This window comes from Pelodiscus sinensis, chromosome 1 (genome assembly GCF_052426305.1).
Source record: "Pelodiscus sinensis isolate ZL-2025 chromosome 1, ASM5242630v1, whole genome shotgun sequence".
NCBI lineage: Eukaryota > Metazoa > Chordata > Testudines > Trionychidae > Pelodiscus > Pelodiscus sinensis.
In genome coordinates, this window is record NC_143052.1 from 27472499 (window position 1) to 27492675 (window position 20177).

Consider the following 20177-nt stretch of genomic DNA (forward strand, 5'->3'; position numbering starts at 1 on the left):
GATCAGTTTCAGCAGTGGCTGAATCAGGACACCTGGGGCAGAGCAGCTGGGGTGCTGCCTGGTTGGTCCAGTAGTGCCGAGGAGCTGCGGCGCTACTGGACCAACCCAGCAGCACCCGAGCTGCTCTGCCTCAGACGTCCCCAAGTCAGCCGCTGCTGAAACTGACCAGCAGCTGACTACAGGCAGCTCCTGCCCCGGGCTTCCTGGAATCAGCCGCTGATCAGTTTCAGCAGCAGCTGACTTGGGGATGCCTGGGGTTCTTAAGTTGAATCTGTATGTAAGTTGGAACTGGCGTCCAGATTCAGCCGCTGTTGAAACTGATCAGTTTCAGCAGTGGCTGAATCTGGACGCCAGTTTCGACTTACATACAGATTCAACTTAAGAACAAACCTACAGTCCCTATCTTGTACGTAACCCGGGGACTGCCTGTACCTCTAACTGTTGTGCAAGGGAACCCTTATGACTTTTTTGGTTAGACTGTTAAATATTAGAATGGAGATAACTAGTTTGCATCCCTCTATAGTTTAATATTTACACCATTTCTCTAAGATAGTCTAACAAAATTATTTCAAAGTATAAATAGTCTGGTAGCATTATAAAGACTAACAAAACATATAGATGGTATCATGAGCTTTTGTGGGTAAAACCCACTTATTCAGATGACCAGACTGTTGGAAGTCCAGATGGTCTTTAAAGTGCTACCAGACTACTTGTTGTTTTTTAAGTTTTTTCTGTTACAGACTAACTCGGCTACCCCTCTGAAGCTTTCAAAGTATAGTCAAGGTTGCATCTTTTATTGCTGTCTTTAGTACAGGTTATACTGCATATTAATCATCCTTTGCATAAAGCAAGGTTTCCCAATTTTCCTGTTCTTGTGTTTAGCTTCAGTTTGCATTCTGTGTCTGTTACGTCTAGAAATAGGTTTGTTGAATCCTTTATATTGTATCTTTCAGCATTTTAGATACTTTATGGACCCTTGCAATTGCTTCTTTTCTAGCTATTTTTCATAGATATGTAAGACCTCTCTGTCATGTTTTTGTGCCCTTCTGCAAGTGTATTTCTCTGTGCTGAATATCAAAGCCATCACACAAGGTGATTCAGAGCATATCCGTCCTACTGCTAGCTGGTCAGAGGAAAAAGGGAGGACAGCGTTTTTCAGACTAACATGGGCAGAGTGTTTGCATTGGACACGAGGAGGGACTTTTACATGCTTTCTATTACACATTAAATAGTGTGCCAGCATGAAGCTGTATTAGCATGCCTACCAATCAATGCTTCCTTCTGCCTCCATCTAGTGGGGCAGGGTTGTTATATGGTAGGGCATGCTTTTGTACAGAATATGCTAGAATATCTGATTATAAAAACAGTGACAGAAAAGGTATTAAAGCTCTTCTCCTTGGAGATTATGAGCCATATTATACCATAACTGGAGATTATGAGCCATATTATACCATGCTTTACAGCACCTGGATTCAATGGGCTGAGCTATGGCCCCGTTTCACTATTCTATCCATAGCGTACTTTCTGTTTAACTCTGACCCCATTCGCTATTTTCAAATGGTTTCTGTGGGGAACTGGTGTGTGTACGACGAGAATATGAGGTAGACATAGCTCATAAGAATGGCTGTACTGGGTCAGACCAAAGGTCCATCTAGCCCAGTATCCTGTCTGCCGACAGTGGCCAACTCCAGGTGCCCCAGAGAGGGTGGATCGAAGACAATGATCAAGCGATTTGTCTCCTGCCATCCCTCTCCAGCCTCTGACAAACAGAGGCCAAGGACACCATTTTATCCCCTGGCTATTAGCCTTTTATGGACCTAACCTCAATGAAATTATCTAGCTTCTCTTTAAACTCTGTTATAGTCCTAGCCTCCTCTGGCAAGGAGTTCCACAGGTTGACTACACGCTGTGTGAAGAAGAGCTCAGAGATGACAAACTACAAACCTGATCTTAGTGTCCAAATTAACAGTGTTTGGTGCAGGGGATGGATAGGGCAGGGCAGAAATGTGGCATAACAGCACAGCACGTGTATGGGGATCACAAGAGCACACCCTGCTCAGTCCACCCTTTCCTGCCCTAGTACTGCTTTATGCAGGGGCTTGGGAGGCTCAGAGCAGGTGATGTAAAGCTGACAGTATGGAATTACACCACTTAAAGTCTTTTTTGTACAAAGAGTATCACCAGCTGCTTTATTAGGGCAGCAAAAGCCACCAGAAACAGTGCAGAGAATCTGATGCTATAGATGTAAATTTGCAGTGGGATCAATTTACTGGCTTTGAGAGCCAGTGCAGTGTAGTGTGTGGACACATATTTAGATAAAACTTAGTCACAATATTGTTATAAAATTGCCCATTGCACACCCCAAGGTTTGCCTGGTTGCCAGCACTCTGTCTGGTAAGTTTTTCTAGAGTGCCCTGGCAGTTCACTGTACAGGCATCTACAACTTCTCATCTCAGAACTGGGCAACATTGAACCTCCAGAGCATTTTCTCGGAGGATGCAGGGATCATATATGCTTATTCTGGATTGGTACCTGGTGAGGCTGCTGAAGCCATTTGGAACAGATTATTTACCAGTCAATGAATTTCACTGTCAGTCTCAGTTTTATATTGTTTATTGGGGAAGAAGCAAAGGTCTCTTTCTTGAGTGAAGTGACACACACAGAACATCAGCGACTGTTTCTTCTTATTGCAGAAGGGATGTGAGAAGAACTGGTGTTGGTCAGAACTGGGATGAGCTTTTTCCAGCTTACTGGCATTTTTCCTTTCCCCCCAGGTCCTATCTATTGTTAATTGTTCACTCTACACACTAAACGAGGCTTGGCCTTTATCCCAGTCCTCCTACCTGTTCATGACATTGACCTTCCTCTTTGGGGCTGTTTTTGACTCAGTCTTGATGCCTCTTCACATGCTATCCAAAACAAATTCTCTCCTTTATATCAGACAAAACTGAATGTGGTAACACTCCTACATTCATTAAGGCTGTGTCTACATTGGCATCCCTTTCCGGAAAAGGGATGCTACTGAGACACTGCGGAATTGCAAATCCACGGGGGATTTAAATATCCCCCGCGGCATTTGCATTTACATGGCTGCCGCTTTTTTCCGGCTCGGGGTTTTTGCCGGAGAAAAGCGCCAGTGTAGACGCGATTTTCCGGAAAATAAGCCCTTCTCCGGAAGATCCCTTATTCCTATTTTCAAGTAGGAATAAGGGATCTTCCGGAAAAGGGCTTATTTTCCGGAGAATCGCGTCTACACTGGCGCTTTTCTCCGGCAAAAACCCCGAGCCGGAAAAAAGCGGCAGCCATGTAAATGCAAATGCCGCGGGGGATATTTAAATCCCCCCGTGGATTTGCAATTCCGCAGTGTCTCATTAGCATCCCTTTTCCGGAAAGGGATGCCAATGTAGACAATCTAATGGTATAAACTAAGCTTCATAGGCCCTATTCCTCCTTCAGCCTTCTGTTTGTATGCGAGGGTCGCAATGTGCTGTATGTATTATTTACAAAGTACTGCAACCAGGTAAACATTTTTCTAGCCACTAAAGCCGTGGTCCCCAACACGGTGCCCGTGGGCGCCATGGCGCCCGCAGGGGCATTTGCATGCGCCCGCCAGGTGCTCGGGGCTGACCTGGCCCCAGGCACATGGCGCGCGGTGCTTGGCGGGGGGAGCGCCGGCCCCGGGCGCGCGGCGCTTGCGGGGGGGAGGGGGAGCGCCGGCCTCGGGCGCGCGGCACTTGCGGGGAGCACCGGCCCTGGGCGCGCGGCGCTTGCGGGAGGGAGGGGGAGCGCCTGCCCCAGGCGCGCGGCGCTTGGAGGGGGCCCCGCCCCCCGGACATGCGGGGGCTATGGGGGGCCCCCCCCGGGCATGCGGCTATGGGGGTGGGCCGCCCCCAGGCGCCCGGCGGGCGAACGGCCACGCCCCCTGGCACCCGACAACCTGAAAAGGTTGGGGACCACTGCACTAAAGGCATCGTCATGGCAAGTCCACAGCAGGGAAATTATAGGGTACTATCAAGAAAATGGTATGAAAAATTCATTTTAGCCAATTTTCAAATGAAACTCAGGTCTATTTACATTTTTTAAACTCCACCACTTCCTTCCTTATCCTTACTATCTTGTACTTATCTAGCCCTTTTCATTGGTAAGTGTCAAAGCTCTTTATAATGATGGGTGATATTTATGTCCCCATGTTACAGCTAAGGACACACACACTGAGAAGTGTGGTGATTTGCCTAAGGACCTAGGACACTTCTGGGAGTAGAACCTAGGCCTCTTGGCTCCCATTCATTTAATGGGCCTGAGAATGTGATAACAGAGGAGACAGAATCCAGAATCAGGGTTGCAGCAGCATGAGCCTCCTTACACAGCATTGCTGGTAGATCCCAACCGTGACCTGGAGGGATTCCTTCCAAGAGTGGAAGGGTAATTCAGAACCACAGCCCACTTAGTCCTTGGCATTCTACAGAGATGGGTAATAATAGGATTCCAGTCATGATGGTGCTTTCTTGATGACGGGGACGACTTTACTTAGGAATTAGAATGAGGCCAGCTATTAATTTATTCCACTTATAAACAGGTTTATTTGACAGCCATCAAAAGGTAAAGCATCCAGTTATTGCCTCCTTGGGCTGTATTTGAGAGAGAGGTGTAAAACTCCACAGCTCTCTCTCCAGTCACCTGAACCCTTCTGTGCCCTGCCTTACTCTTAGTATAAGGGAGACCTCCAACATGCCAACTCTATATTAGGGAACTGTGGCATGATTTTGAACAATGCTCTTCTGTTGTGGAGTTTTAGAAACCCGTATCCTGTAAGAACATAGGCCTTCAACATGCAATGCTTTCAACTGGCTTTGAACATTTCCAGCAAAAGACACCGTCCCCCAGCTTTTTGAATATTCACACGTGAGACTAACAAAGTTGTTCAAGTGCTCAATTTAGGTAGTTACAAGTTTAGATTTGTATGTAACAAATACAGGCAGTATGTAATGTGCACGGTCTTTGTGATATATACACACTTCTACCTCCTTGTCACAAAGCTGCCAGTTACAGTGAGCTCCATCATAATCACCTATACTGTACTTAGTTCTCAAGGCAGTGTTTCAAAGTGCAATTGTAATTACACTTATACAAATATTGTATGATGATTAAATATCCATGTTCCTAAGACATTTATTACATGTATTTAACCTCAATCTAGGGAAGTTTATTAGTACATATTAATCTCACATATACAAATATTCAGACAAGACATGCCCGATGGTTAATATTATTTCGTTATTTACATAGTGCAGTCCTTGTGCATAGTGCTTTACAATAATAATTTACTTCAACCGTGCTTTATATATTCAAAGCACTATACAAATATTAACTAATCTTCACACCATTCTTGGGAAGTAGCTAAGTATTTGGCAGCTTATGTGGTTCTGAACCTTTCCAGACTACTATACTCCTTTCAGGAGTCTGATTTGTATCATGTTCCCCAAATTTCAACTCACTTAAAAACTACTTGCTTACAAAATCAGACATAAAAAGGGTCACAGAACTGAACTGCTTACTTTCTCATTTTGTGCGTATGAAATTTTAGTTTGTACTGACTTTGCTAGTATGTTTTATGCAGCCTGTTGTAAAACTAAGCAAATATCTAGATGAGCTGATGTCCCTCCAGATCTCTGCATCAACCTAAGGGTACCTCGGCTTGAAAAGCACTGGCTTCAGAAACTAAAGTGCAAGTGGAAGTGCAAGGTCACACACCAACTCAGTGGGAGAGCTGGGATCAGAACTCAGGACTTCCCAACTATGACCCCCATAATCATACTACTTACTGACACTCAGGCAGAAAGTGATGGGTCCCTGTTTCCACAATCACCAGTGCTCTGTAGTAGCATCATCTATGATCTGAATTTCCTCCCTTTTGAGATATTAAAAGTTTCTTGTATTTAAGGTGTCCTAGTCACTTTTGAGGCACATATTTCAAAACCTCTGGCATGGAGATGAGAAGGTAAGGCTGATTTATAGGATGCTCCAGTGACTGGGGACAAAGTTCAAGCCAGGCCATGTGGACAGAGCAAAACCACTAAGTGATGTGATCACCCACTATAGAAAAACAATGCCATCATTCTTTTCAAAGAAACAAAATAAATGACCCCGCCACATGCTATGTAATTATTGTATCTCTACTGGTGGCAGGAGGGAGAAATAAATTATGGTGCCTTCCCTTGGGGCTCTTTACTCTGCCCACTACACGAGTCTGACAGCCCTCCTCTTTTCCCACTCCTGTTTCTGTGCTGCTCCTAGGTATAGAATGTCCTTCCCAAACTCATTTCCCACCTCATCCTCTCCACATTCAAGTTCCCTTCAAAACTCACTTCTGCCATGTCCATATGCAGGGAGAGGTTTTATTTAATACAAAACACTCATAAACCTACTTCCATCTCTGGGTTTTGTAGTATGTCCTGACTTCTAAATCTCTCTCTACGTTCTAGAATAGTGGTTTTCTCTTTTTTTTTTTATTTGCAGACCCCTAAAAAATTTCAAATGGAGGTGTGAAAATCTTAGACATAATCTGCAGACTACAAATTGAAAACTACTCTTCTAGAATGAAACCTCTCAGGACAGGGACTAGCTTTGTTTGCGTGCACTGCATAGTGTTACCAGCACAAAATAAATCATTAAGGATGCTAAGAAGCGGGTAATTGACTAATTGTGTACTCGATACAATTTGTATCAAGTACATGATTAGTGAATAAAGGGCCCCGCTGTGGCTCTGCAGTTTAAATGTAGTAGATGCCAGGTGCACGGGACTGCTGAATCCTGGCTTGTACCCCGCTGCAGCTCTGCCTTTTAAACGTAGTAAGAGCCACTTGGCTCCTAAAAATTTTAAAATTATTAGAATGTTAATAAAAACAAATTAGAGCATTTTTACAACAAATCCAGTCTCATGGTTCCAACTGTGAAATAAGCCTGTTTTATTAATTTTATTGAGTTCACCAATCCAAAAGCTACTGTACACCAGAATAAGGGCTGTTGTCTAAAAAGGGGATCCTAACTCACAGAACTGATGTCATCACCAGTCTTTGAACACTTCATTTTGGAGCCAAACCCCTAAAAAGGGAGAAGAGCAGCACTGCTCAAAAGGGAAAGAGAGTTCAGTTTAGGTCTGGAAACAGAAAGATGTTGAGAGCATAAAACAGCCACTGGATCCATGGCAGTGACTAGTACTCTCTTCCTCTCAGAAGCAGGCCTTTATTTGCATAAGTTTATCAAAACACCCCAAACAAAATGTGACACACTCCAAAACCAAAACATTTGTATGCAAAGAAACCAAATCTGATGACTTTTTGCAGTGACAGGCCATACTGAGACAAACTGACATCCTGACCTAATGAATTTGTATGCACTGTACCAAACCATGAACAAAGAGCAGGAATTGAATTCTGAAAGTCCTTCCCTATCCTTCCTCTTCAATTTGATTTCTAAAACATAAATGACCAGTAATATACTTGCATTAAAACTGTTATAACTTGTAAAACGAAAGCATTTGAATAAAGTATCACTTGAACCTCCGTACCATATGGGTTCAAAACAAATGTAAAACATTTTTGCATCAGCCTAAACAATAACTCGGATAAAAAACAGAGTCGGAGACAGCCATAAAATCAGTTTTCTCACAATTCAGTACATTTCAGTTAAGGCAAATAAGGCTTGCAAAGATGTAACTGGAAGAATCACTTACCTGCCGTGAGAGTGAGCTGTTTGGAGGATCTGGCACCGTAGAAATAAGGTTGGCAGTGCTCTTTTTGTGAACACTATTCATACCAGGCATTTTAGTGATTTTACAGGCTTTGCTACTAGTACTTGAGTTTTTACGTTTCTTTCCTTCTGATTTGTCAAAAGAAAGGGGCAGAGAAGACACTGTATTATGTGCTGCCAGGGAATGGTCCCCTGAATGGTGCACAAAGTTGGATACAGACAAATTAGAGGAGTCAATACTGCTTACTACCATGCTCATGTGTTTTACTGAGTCTGCTGAACTACTTGCTAATGAAGTCCGTCCTGAGGGCTCCAATTTGGCACTGAGTGGGCTTGTTCCATTGTTCGTATTGTGTACAGACATACTGTTATAGGAAGATGTAGCTTGATAAGAGTTCAAAGTTGAACTAGAGTTCAGTACACAGTTCTTTTTGTGGGCCCCTGAAAATGAAGATAAGGAGGATGTCTGCAAAGACGATGAAGAGGAAGAAGACTGTGACTTTTTCTTTTTGTTACTTGACGACTCCTCACTACGAGACGAGAGGTCTTTGACTTTTGAGGATTTGCTGGTTTTTGTTTTGGATGGCTTGTGAGATGGAGAAGGGATGACTGCTGGTACTGGTGACACAGCTGATGGTGCCTTAAAAGTGGAGTCCATGATGCTTAAACTTGCAGCCACATTAGGAAACGCCGTGGTGTGTGACACAATGGAATTTGTATCCGATGAGGTCACAAAGGCTGTGTTTGATAACATGGCTGATGTCATTATGTAAGAAGAAGTGATTCTTGAACTGATGGGTGTTGAAGGAATATACACCGCGCTGGGGTTGCTGAAAGGCTGTAAAACTGATGCCGGAAAAGGGGTGGTGATATGTGCTGCTGGAGAAGGCATGGGGCTATCTGCTGCAGGAGGGATTTTCCTATATATGAAAAAGAAAAGAACGAGGTTCACATTTGTTATTTTTCATTCAATCCGGTAGGTTCAATTTGACCAATGCAGATAGGAAGAGTTTCCCTAGGCAGACCAAACTACAAAAAATAAACAAACAAAACACAAAAACAAACAAAGAGATTCTAATTCTGAATAATACCCCTCATGACCATGTACATTTTAACTTCAGTGCCACAGATTATGTTGTGCATGCTGTCAGTTTAAAATGTCTTTATCTTTTTTAATCTCATAGTTTTAATGTTAGGAGCTTTGTGATTCAACCTAAAATAAATATGCACAGACATTTTATTACTATAAGAATTTCCTAAACATGACTCTTAACTTATATTTTCCCAGAGCAGAGTTTCAAATCAGGATTATTGATCTGATGTTGAAGAAAGTGTGGGAGTAAGTGACAGGCCTGTGCAGAGAATTATGGTGTGTAAGACTCCCCAAAGAATCTTAATCCTTATTTGCCACCCATCTGCTAATCTAGATCCAGGTTTCACATCAGCAGACAGTGCTAAATGAAAATTCTGAGTACACTGCTTCAACTGAATAATTTCATTCCAACTTTAATTAACAATTTCAACATTAACCTAAATTTACAGGTCAGATCAATGAAGGGTATGGGCTGCAGCACTTAGCCAGTTTCTGAGTTGTGAATCACAGGATCAGTGTAGTTAAAAATGAAAAGGATCTTCTAATTCACACAACCCATCACTCTGTCAGTCCAGGATTTTTCCCTAAAGTCCATTTTAGGACTGGTCAGATAGGGTTAGTCAAATAGCTATTTGATTGTCATTGATTTTTGTTGAATAACTTGTCAATTTTGTTGTGGTATTTAATCAGCTCTATAGATAGCCGAATACTATTTAAAGAACATATTATTCAATAATTACCAGTGAAAGTAATGGTATATATATATTTAATTTTTTCCTAGTCAGCCAACTCTAGTACATATTTTATTGCTCTATCTAGTCTCACCTTACATGTCCCAAGAAATTGGGATTCTGTCATTATTCCTGGGAAATTTCTACACAGCCTTTTCCTGCCACTCAGCCTAAAGGTTAGCTTTCTTAATTTTTTCTTTCTTAATTTCTTCTATTTACACTCCTTTGTATCAACTGCTAATGCAACCTTTTCGAGTCATGTTCACACCCTTCAGCGATTAACAAGACTCATATCCCATTGGCCCAGAATGGTACATAAAAACCCCCAATGAAATATTTCCTTATAAATCAGTTCCAATTTACTAATTACTTTTATTGAGCTTCCCTGAATTACTTCCTATTTGCAGTATCTGTCCAGAATTGAAGGGCCTACCACTGAACACATTGCTCATGTCAGAAAGGGGAATGGAATTATGCAGGAGCCTTGGAACTAGGAATTAGGGAGTGCTAGTCTCAACTCTGCCATTAACTTGCTGTGTGACCTGGAGTAAGCTGCTTAGCTTCGGTGAGCCTCATTTTCTTCATCTGCAAAGTGGGTAACTCTTACCCACCTTTGTGAGTAAGATGGCAAGTACTGCCTGAGTATTATTATTAATTAATTATTATTATTATTATAAACCTACTCTCAGCTCACTGCATCTCACCCCCTCATCTCTGCTGCACAACCCATTGTTCTGGCCATCAGTTCTAGGGCAGTGCTTTACAATTGCCCCTGCTTAGAAGGACTGTAATGCAGTCACAGTTGGGGGAAGATGAAAAAAGATCAGTCTGGAAGAAGGAGAGGATAAGAAAGGGTTACAATTAGGACTCAGTATCATGAACTTTCAGTATTATATGGAAAATAAAGTGCTGACAGAATTAATTGAAAAAAGAAATATTAAACATACGTAGAGATTTCATAAAGAGTCTGAACTAGTATTTAGGGAAATCATTTAAGGTGAGATCCTGCTGTCATTGAAATCAATGGCAAAACTCAGATTTCAACGGGAGCAGGTAGCTATAGTAATTTTTGTGCCTTTCATGGTACAGGTTGAACCTCTGTAGTCCAGCACTCTGATCTGGCAACATCCATGATCCAGCATGATTTCAGTTAGCCAGATGTCCACTTAATCATGAGTGTTGCCAAGTTTTCTGTGGACCCATAACTTTTGTTTACAGCCACTAGTCCTGGCTCTCAAGTGTCAGTGCTGTTATTTAGCTCTAATTTACCCTTACATATCTTACAAGAACACAGTAAGCAGTGGAAGTGTTAGTTATGCTGCTAGACAATAATAACCTCCTGTGATTAGGCAAATTCTCTGGTTCAGCACTGGGTCAGATCCCGAGGGTGCCAGACGAGAGGTTCAGCCTGTAGTTGTGATACCAATGATACTCAGCCAACTGAGTGCAAATCTCCTGATGAACAAGACTAGCAGCTCACAGAACTTCTGAACTTCTATTCTGGGATCCACAGCTTTATCTTTGGTGGCAAAAATAATGGAAGTATACTCTGAGACGAAACCTCTTTAGCTGATAGCAATTGCTACAGCTACAACTGGCTGAACATCTGTGGTCCGGGATACTCTGGTCCGGCAACATCTATGGTCCGGCAGGACTATGAATGTTACTGAATCAAGAGAACTCCTGCGGCAGAGGTTACCGGTGGCTGGGAATAGAGCCAGCTGGTGTGGCCAGCAGGGCAGTGGGGCTCACAGCTGGTGGAGGAGGAAAGCCAGTGAGGCTGCAGGAGCCCATGGAGCTGGGAGGCTGGCAAAGCTCGGGCAGCTGGAAGAACTGCTGGAGCTTATGGGGCTACCGGAGCCCCTGGGTGCAGTGGAGCTGGCAGGGAGCCTGGTGGCTGGGGAAAGGAGTCCAGCAGGGAGGCTGGCGAACCTCCCCTCCACCTCTCCTGGTCCAGCAAACTCCCTTGTCCAGGACCGCTTAGGTCCCGAAGGTGCCAGACCAGGGAGGTCCAACCTGTATTGGTAGATGAGGAACACTTGTTTAGCAAACACCTGTTATCTCCTTCTGATCTCAATATTCAAGAAACTAATCCCTGGTGCAGCAAGCCCATTGTTTCCTAACTGTCTCCCAGTACAACAGTTTTATTTTTCAAAGCTATGAGATAAGTCAGACAAGCCAATTTTTAGTATTTCAATAGCAATATGGATACATAAAATCAAAATGGATTTATCTAATAACTGCCATAATGCCTATTAACAGCTCTGATAAACTGAGTGACATGCAACATTACAGTAATGCAGTTATATTGGCTGAAGTGTGCATGTTGCGCAGTACAATCCCGCAATCACATCTTCAAGTCTCAAGTGCTATTTTTACACTGTTCTGTAAATTCTTAAATTTTAGTGCTGTCTATTGTTAATGCATCGTGTGACCCATGCCTGTACGCAGTGCTTATGACACTAGTAAAACACAGTGGTGAAGTATGTTTAATATTGCATTGCAAATGGACATGTTAAGACCCTGATGCTAATGAGCCTCATAAACCTGTGTGCTACCATGATTCACTTGGAAAGCTTGACACTCTGTGTAAAGTGCTCACTATGTGGTACGGACACCATTCCCCTTCATTCCAAGCACCTTCTGTCTTCTCTGGGATTGTCACAGATGTATACAGGCAGTCCCCGGGTTACATGGATCCGACTTACATCGGATCCCTACTTACAAACGGGGTGAGGCAACCCCGCACTAGCTGCTTCCCCCCAGCAGACCAGGGAGACGCGAAGCTAGCGCCCCCGCCAGCAGACCAGGGAGATGCGGAGCAGCTTTTCTCAGCAGACACCTCAGCTTGAGAATAAAGGACTGAGGGAAGTGAGGTGTGGGAGAATAAAACTGAGCTCTGGAGAAATGTTTGGCTAGAGTTTCCCCTACAATATGTACGAGTTCCGACTTACATACAAATTCAACTTAAGAACAAACCTACAGTCCCTATCTTGTACGTAACCCGGGGACTGCCTGTAGTTTGTTTTTCTTCCAGTTTTGAAGGGAAAGAAAGAACAGTATCAAAGCTGACACCAATGATGCTCTGTGAATTGGTCAACAAAAACACACGTTGCTAGCCAAGCAGCATTGGAGAGAAGGACTGAGTTTGTAATCCATATTTTTATTCAGTATGGAGAAAACTACTGTGAATTGTCATGGATTTGCAAGCAATGAACATGCAACCCATCAATACACTGCTCTAGTGTATCTCTGAGCCATCACTTCAATGATACTCCAGGAAAAAGATCTCTTGTACACAGGCCTCAGTCAAGTTAGGGCAAAATTACGGGTAAAGAAGTAAGACAATAAATCTATACAATTGTAGATTGTAGACAATAAATCTATATAATTGCATAAAGCAGACCCAAATATTTTGGAAAAATGGGTTCTACAACAGAATGACACATCAGCACTAAGATCACCAATGGAACTATCCTATCCTAGAAACACAGAGGTTATCCTTCTTTTAAGATCATCATCAGCCACCAGGTAGAAATCTGATTCAGAATGTGACGAAAAAATTATTCTGTTGTGTTGCAATCTCCTAAAGGTTAGTTGTATTTCTTTATTACAAAAAAATCAAATTGTATTCATGTACCAGATATTACCGAATATGCCAGGTAATTTTTATAACAGCCTTTCATGAAACTGTTTAATTTAGAAGACTGTAAGCATTAACTATTATAAAAGAATAAAACAACCACATGGTGCAAAATTCACTTACTTCCACATCTGTGAATTCAAGTGTTTTTCTACCATAGAGTTTAGTGCGAATCGAAAATGGTCCCATCTTCTGTCAAATACATAGTACCCTCGTCCCATTAATCGACTGCTAAATGAACAAAACTGAAAGAAAAGACATTTCATTGTTGCTAAAAGACTAATAAATTAGCACAAATATATAGAATAATACTTTTATGCTTTTATGTATGTACACACACCTGCACAACACAAATTATATATATATATATACCAGATACTCTCCTGCATGATATATGAAATATATTTATCATTTCAGCTTGTTGTCAAGGGTTTTTCATACATCCACTACAAACTTACCTGAGTATGTTAAGAGCTTGATACCAATACCAGAAACATGCTTTCTTTGTCACACATAATGTAAATCCTGAGCTGAAATGTTAGCAAAGTCATTCCTGCTAATACTGGAACTGATTCAATCAGCTATACCATTCAATGCATGTTAAATCCCACAGTTAATTGGGAAAGAAAGGTGCAGGGAGGGGTGCAGGATCTGGGAGGGGGTTGTGACTTGGGGTAGAGGTGTTGAAGGGATTTGAGTTGTGACATGGGATTGGGGTGTAGGGTCTGGGAGTAGGTATATGGATGCAGGAGTGGGGGAGAGGCTTTGTTCACTGCTTGCCCTGAAAACAGGAAGCTCCCAGTGGCTGGTTTCCACCCAACAGATGATAGGGGCAGGGCAACACACGGATTCCCCTCCCCCACCACGTGTGATGGCACTCAGCAATGCACAGGGCCTCACAACCAGCTGCTTTGAGTGGTAAGTGGGGGTGGGGCAGGCAAGGAGCCTGCCTGAGATTCCTGCTGAACCATGAGCCAGATGCAGTGGCTTGATGGGCTGGGATTTGGCCCATGGGTATACATTGCCCAGGCTTGGCCCAGAGTGACCTAGATAAATTGGAAAACTGAGCCAAAAGAAATCTGATGAGGTTCAACAAGGACAAGTCCAAAGTCCTGCACTTAGGATGGAAGAATCCCATACACTGCTACAGGCTGGGGACTGACCGCTAAGCAGCAGTTCAACAGAAAAGGACCTGGGGATTAGGAATGTGAAGGATTAGTTGACAGGACAGTTGACGAGTCACTTCCCCTGCCCCCCCCACCCGCTTGCTGCCTCTATCAGACAGAGTCAGCAAGGGGGGGGGGGGCGGAGAAGAAGTGGTACTTCAAAGCGGCAGCACGGCTTGAAGCCTGGGGCCAGACCCCAGGCTCCATGCAGCGCTGCCTCTTTGAAACATTGCGTGCAGTCTGGCATCAAGCTCCTTGTGGCATTTGAAAGTGACAGCACTGCGTGGAGCCCAGGATCAGCTGTCCCCAGCTGACTCCTGGCTCCATGTGGTGCTTTCGCTTATGAAGTGTAGCAACAGCCCGAGGATACCCTAGGGCTGTTGTTATACTTCAAAGGCTGAGGCACCCTATCGACTAATTGAATAGTTGATGCAAAATGCACCGACTATTCGATTTGTCAAAAAGTTGTTTACTTAACATTTTTACTGGGGATAACAGTAGATGTCTGGATATGAGTTAACAGTGTTACCAAGAAGGCTAACAGCATATTGGGATGCATAAGTAGGAGTACTGCCAGCAGATCAAGGGAAATGATTATTCCCCTCTGTTTGGCACTGATGAAGCCACATATGGAACACTGCATCCAGTTTTGGGCCCCCAACTATATAAAGGATGTGCACAAATTGGAAAGAGTCCAGTGGAAGGCAACAAAAATGACTAGGCATCTGTGGCACATGACTTATGAAGAGAGGCTGAGAGAACTGGGATTATTTAGTCTGCAGAAGAGAAGAATGAGTGGGAATTTGATAAAAGCCTTCAACTACCTGAAGCAGGGTTCCAAAGAGGCTGGAGCTAGACTCTCTCAGTGGTGGCAGATAACAGTACAAGAAACTGTGGTGGGGGAAGTCTAGGCTAGCTATTAAGAAAAACTATTTCACTTGGTGAAGCACTGGAATGGGTTGCTTAGGGAGGTGGTGGAATTTTCATCCTTAGAAGTTTTTAAGTCCTAGCTTGACAAAGTCCGGGCTGGAAGGATTTATCTGAGGTTGGTCCTGCTCTGAGCAATGGGTTGTACTAGATAACCTCCTGAGGTTTCTTTCAACCCTAATGTTCTATGATTAAGCAAGAATAAAACACTTTCTAAAGAAAATAAATGGAAGGACTGCAGCACTGTCCTTAATACACTGCTTCACAAAGGAGTGAATACTTGACAGTTGAGGAAGAAAAGAAAAAGTGTAGCCACTAACACAACCCCATTCTTCTGGCTGCACAGGCATGACTAAAGGACATGATCTCCCCGTGGAAATTCTATAGAAGACACTGCCAGGGTGTATTTGCACCATAGCCACTAGATTTAGGGATAAATAAATAAATAATAATAAAAAAAACAGTGAAAGGACATGACTGGAAACTTTCCATGCTTTTGGGTTGTCTACTTTCTCTTCAATCACTATTACCGACCCTGAACTGTTGCAGAGGTTAGAGTGTTAGATCTCTTTGGAGTAAGAAACCTCTTAGACGTCACTATCAGAAAACAATGGAACCACTTTTCTAGCCTCTTGATACACTTATCTCTGTAATTACCCTTATTTAATTTAGCCCTCATTCCTGAACCTAATGCCAACAGCCAACATCCTAGCAACACTATTACTACATACGATTAGCTTGGTTTTTTGTCTTTCTCTTTCAGCACATTGCAGATTGGTCCAGTGCCCTGCTATGGCTCCAGTGATATTTAAGTTCAGGATACTCTGGTTCATTCTCACTTTCTACAAGTCTAGACACCATGAACCACAGGAATTACACATCTGTAAGAAGATGCAAAACACACCATTCTTAGATTGCTGGCCATCTGAATATTTTGTACTAGAGGGTAAAAAGAACACTAAAGTGGTGAGATAAACCAAATTATTTTAGAGCATAGCAGCTATCACTATTACATTGAGACGATTGTATCAAATTCCAGGGTCAATGATTAGGTCACCATGTCAGCAAACAAAGTTTGTTTCACATGAAATAACACATTATATTTGGGATGCTACTGTGCATCTCCAATGAACTCTGAGGATTCCCTAACTTCTCCAGTTATACTTTTCTGTACCCTCAAAATGGCACACTGAAGCTACTGTTCCCGGATCCATCAACATACCATTGGATGAGGTTGTAGAAGCTCTACAGATGAGCTCAAAAGACTTTAAAGAATGGTATGATCAAGATATGCCCACTAAATATGGCCATCTAGTCTTTTCCTGCATGTCAGGTGTGCAAAACAAGAAGGCATTGGATATTGCTATGTCTTTGGGCTTCAGCAGAGTTCAGAACTATGCTGGTGGCTTCGAGGAGGGGGAAAAATATGAACCGCCAGAGAAAAAAAATGAAGATTTTTGGAATATTAGCCTTGTTATAGGGCCCTGAAATTTAGAGGTGGCTAGTAACATCTGTATGTAAAAGGGTGTTACAAGGAGTAGCGAGAAAAATTATTCTCCTTAGCCTTTGATGACAGGACAAGAAGCAATGGGCTTAAATTACAGCAAGAGAGGTTTAGGTTGGACATTAGGAAAAACTTCCTAACTGTCAGGGTAGTTAAGCACTGGAATAAATTACCTCAAGGGGAATAGTGGAATCTCCAACATGGAGATATTCAAGAGCATATTAGATAAACATCTATCAGGGATGATCTAGATCAGAGGTGGCAATAATTTTTGATGAGGGGGCACTCCAAGAATTTGGTAAGTGGTTGAGGGCCGCACTATTCTATATTAATGGAGGAGGTGCGGGGGTCTGGGATGGAGGTGAGGTGCAGAAGGGAGCTTGGAGTAAGGGAGGGAGTTTGTGTGAAGAATGCAGTTGTGACCTGGGGCATTGGACTAGGGTTCAGGGGGTTGGATTGTGACCTAGGGCAGGGAATTGGAATACAGAAGAGGGTGCAGGGGATTGGGTTGTGAGCTAGGGCAGGAGGGTATGTGGGAAGGGGATTGGGGGTGCTGGATCTGGGAGGGCGTATGGGTGCAGGAGGGGGGCAGAGGATTTTGGTATGTGGAGTGGGGAGCAGAGGCTAGGAGAAAGGAGGGGCTGGGGTGCCAGTGGCAGCCTCTGGCCAAGAGACTTACCAGCCAGCGGCCTGTTTCTGAATCAGCCTCCCTGTTCTCCCCCCCGCCCGCACAGGCTGCAGCCATGTGCTCTGTGAATAACTATGAGCCCTTTGTGCTTCGTGTCTGCCTGTTATTTAAACAGGCAGCTTCCACTGGCCAGTTTTTGGCCAGAAGCCGGCCAATTGGATTGTGCTGGGGGAGGAGGGAGGAAGGAGTAGCCCCTAAAGCTTCCCCCTCCCCTCTGGGCTCAGTTTTAAAAGTGAAACCGCCCCGCACAGTCAAGTTTCTGAGTGGTATTGCAGGTGGGCGAGGCAAGTGGGGAGCCTGCCTCAGGTTCCCCGCAGTGTGCGAGGGCTGGATCTGGTCGCTTGGTGTGGTACATCTGGCCCGTTGGCCATATTTTGCCCAGGCATGATCTAGATGGTACTTGGCCATGCCATAAGGCCAGAGGGCTGGATCTGATGAACTCTCAAGGTCCCTTCTAATATTCTATGATTCTTCTGGATCGAGGTGGCTGCACTGAAACATGCTGACATAATTATAGTGCTAGCTGCACCTCTCTTCTCTTTCTGATCTCTCTCAGGGTATGCCAACACTTGCCTTTAGACGGGCAATGCTACAGTCGATGATTGCTGCAGGTATCAATTCAGTGGGTCTGGTGAAGACATGCTAAATTAATGGGGGAGCACTCTCCCATTGATTTGTGTACTCCGCCTTCCAGAGAAGAGTAAAGAAAGTTGATGGGAGAGAGACACCTATCCACACAGCACATTGTAGCAACCATGCTAAATTGATCTAACAATGTCGATTGTGTAAGTTAGATCGATTTACCATGGTAGCGATGACCAGCCCTCATGGGGCTAGGTCATGTGCATTTACCTACCCTGGGATGCAATTCCACATTGCCCACTCCTAGACCAGGTCCATGCTGCAGTAACCAGCATATCAACACGTAGGTGTTACTGAGTTCAGGTGTCTGTGGTTCTTCCCTTTGAGAGTCCATAGTGAGTGGCAGACAAGTGATAAAGGATTGTTTATTTTGGCAGAAGGAATAAACATTTTAGATAACTAGGGGGCTGCACTCCCTGCTTGCTATGCTCACCAGCCCCCCTCTCTCTGAGGGTAGGCAGCCCCGGCTCTCCTCCCTGGCCACCACGGAAGGCTGAAGCCACAGTGTGGCAGCCCTGGCTCTCTCACCAGGATGCTGGGCCGAGGCCACAGTGCGGCAGACCTAGCTTTCCCCTGGCCACTGGAGAGGGCCAGGCCAAGATCGTGCCAGCCCCAGCTCTGCCTCTCAGCTACTAGGGAGCGCAGGGCCGAAGCCACAGCATGGCAGCTCTGGCTCTCCATGTGGCCACTGGGGAGGGCCAGGCTGTGAATGTGTGGGGCTTAGTTTCAGGTGGGTGGAAGGGGCAAGGCTGGGGCTTGCCTTCCTTAGATAATAGAGTTCATGATCTTAAGGAAAGGTAGAAGGGAGACCAGCACAATTGAGGTAATGGATTTCAGGAAGGCAGATTTTGATAAGCTCAGAGAACTTGTAGGTAAGGTCCCATGGGAAGCAAGACTGAAGGGAAAAACAACTGAGGAGAGTTGGAAGTATTTCAAAGGGACGTTGTTAAGGGCCCAAAAGCAAACAATTCCGCTGTGTAGGAAAGATAGAAAATATGGCAAAAGACCAGCTTGGCTTAACAAGGAGATCTTGCATGATCTCAAAATAAAAAAGGAGTCATATAAAAAATGGAAACTAGGACAACTAACAAAGGATGAATATAGGCAAGCAACACGGGAATGCAGGGGCAAGATTAGAAAGGCAAAGTCACAAAATGAGATCAAACTAGCTACAGGCATAAAGGGAAACAAGAAGACCTTTTATAAATACTTTAAAAGGAAGAGGAAGACCAAGGACAGGGTAGGCCCACTGCTTAGTGATGAGGGAGAAGCAGTAACAGGGAACTTGGAAATGGCGGAGATGCTCAATGACTTCTTTGTTTTGGTCTTCACCGAGAAGTCTGGAGGTGTGCCTAACGTAGTGAATACAAGCAGAGAGAGGGTAAGTTTAGAAGATAGGATACACAAAGAACAAGTTAAAAATCACTTAGGAAAGTTAGATGTCAGCAAGTCACCAGGTCCTGATGAAATGCATCCCAGGATACTCAAGGAGCTGATAGAGGAGGTATCTGAGCCTTTAGATATGATCTTTGAAAAATCATGGAAGACAGGGGAGATTCCAGAAGACTGGAAAAGGGCAAATATTGTGCCCATCTATAAAAAGGGGAATAAGAACAACCCAGGAAACTACAGACTGGTCAGTTTAACGTCTGTCCCAGGGAAGATAATGGAACAGGTAATTAAGGAAATCGTATGCAAACACTTGGAAGGTAATAAAGTGATAGGGAATAGCCAGCATGGGTTTGTGAAGAACAAGTCATGCCAAACTAATCTGATAGCTTTCTTTGATAAGATAACGAGCCTTGTGGATAAGGGAGAAGCGGTGGATGTCATATACCTAGACTTTAGTAAGGCATTTGATACGGTCTCGCATGATATTCTTATTGATAAACTAGGCAAATATAACTTAGATAGGGCCACGATAAGGTGGGTGCATAATTGGCTGGATAACCGTAGTCAGAGAGTTGTTGTTAACGGTTCTAAATCCTGCTGGAAAGGGATAACAAGTGGAGTTCCTCAAGGGTCTGTTTTGGG

The 20177-nt window shown here is 43.8% G+C and overlaps 1 protein-coding gene across 7 annotated transcripts in view; it reads right to left on the minus strand.

Moving 5' to 3' along the window:
* ATXN7L1 (ataxin 7 like 1) overlaps positions 1-20177 on the minus strand; it is a 203467-nt gene that overhangs the window by 10535 nt on the left and 172755 nt on the right. For all 7 annotated transcript variants that reach the window (XM_075909853.2, XM_075909983.2, XM_075909922.2 and 4 more), the window contains 2 exons: positions 13340-13461; positions 7733-8669 (listed from right to left, as the gene is read on the minus strand). In XM_075909853.2, coding sequence (XP_075765968.2) covers positions 7733-8669; positions 13340-13461 — 1059 coding nt within the window. The remainder of the gene's footprint in view (positions 1-7732; positions 8670-13339; positions 13462-20177) is intronic.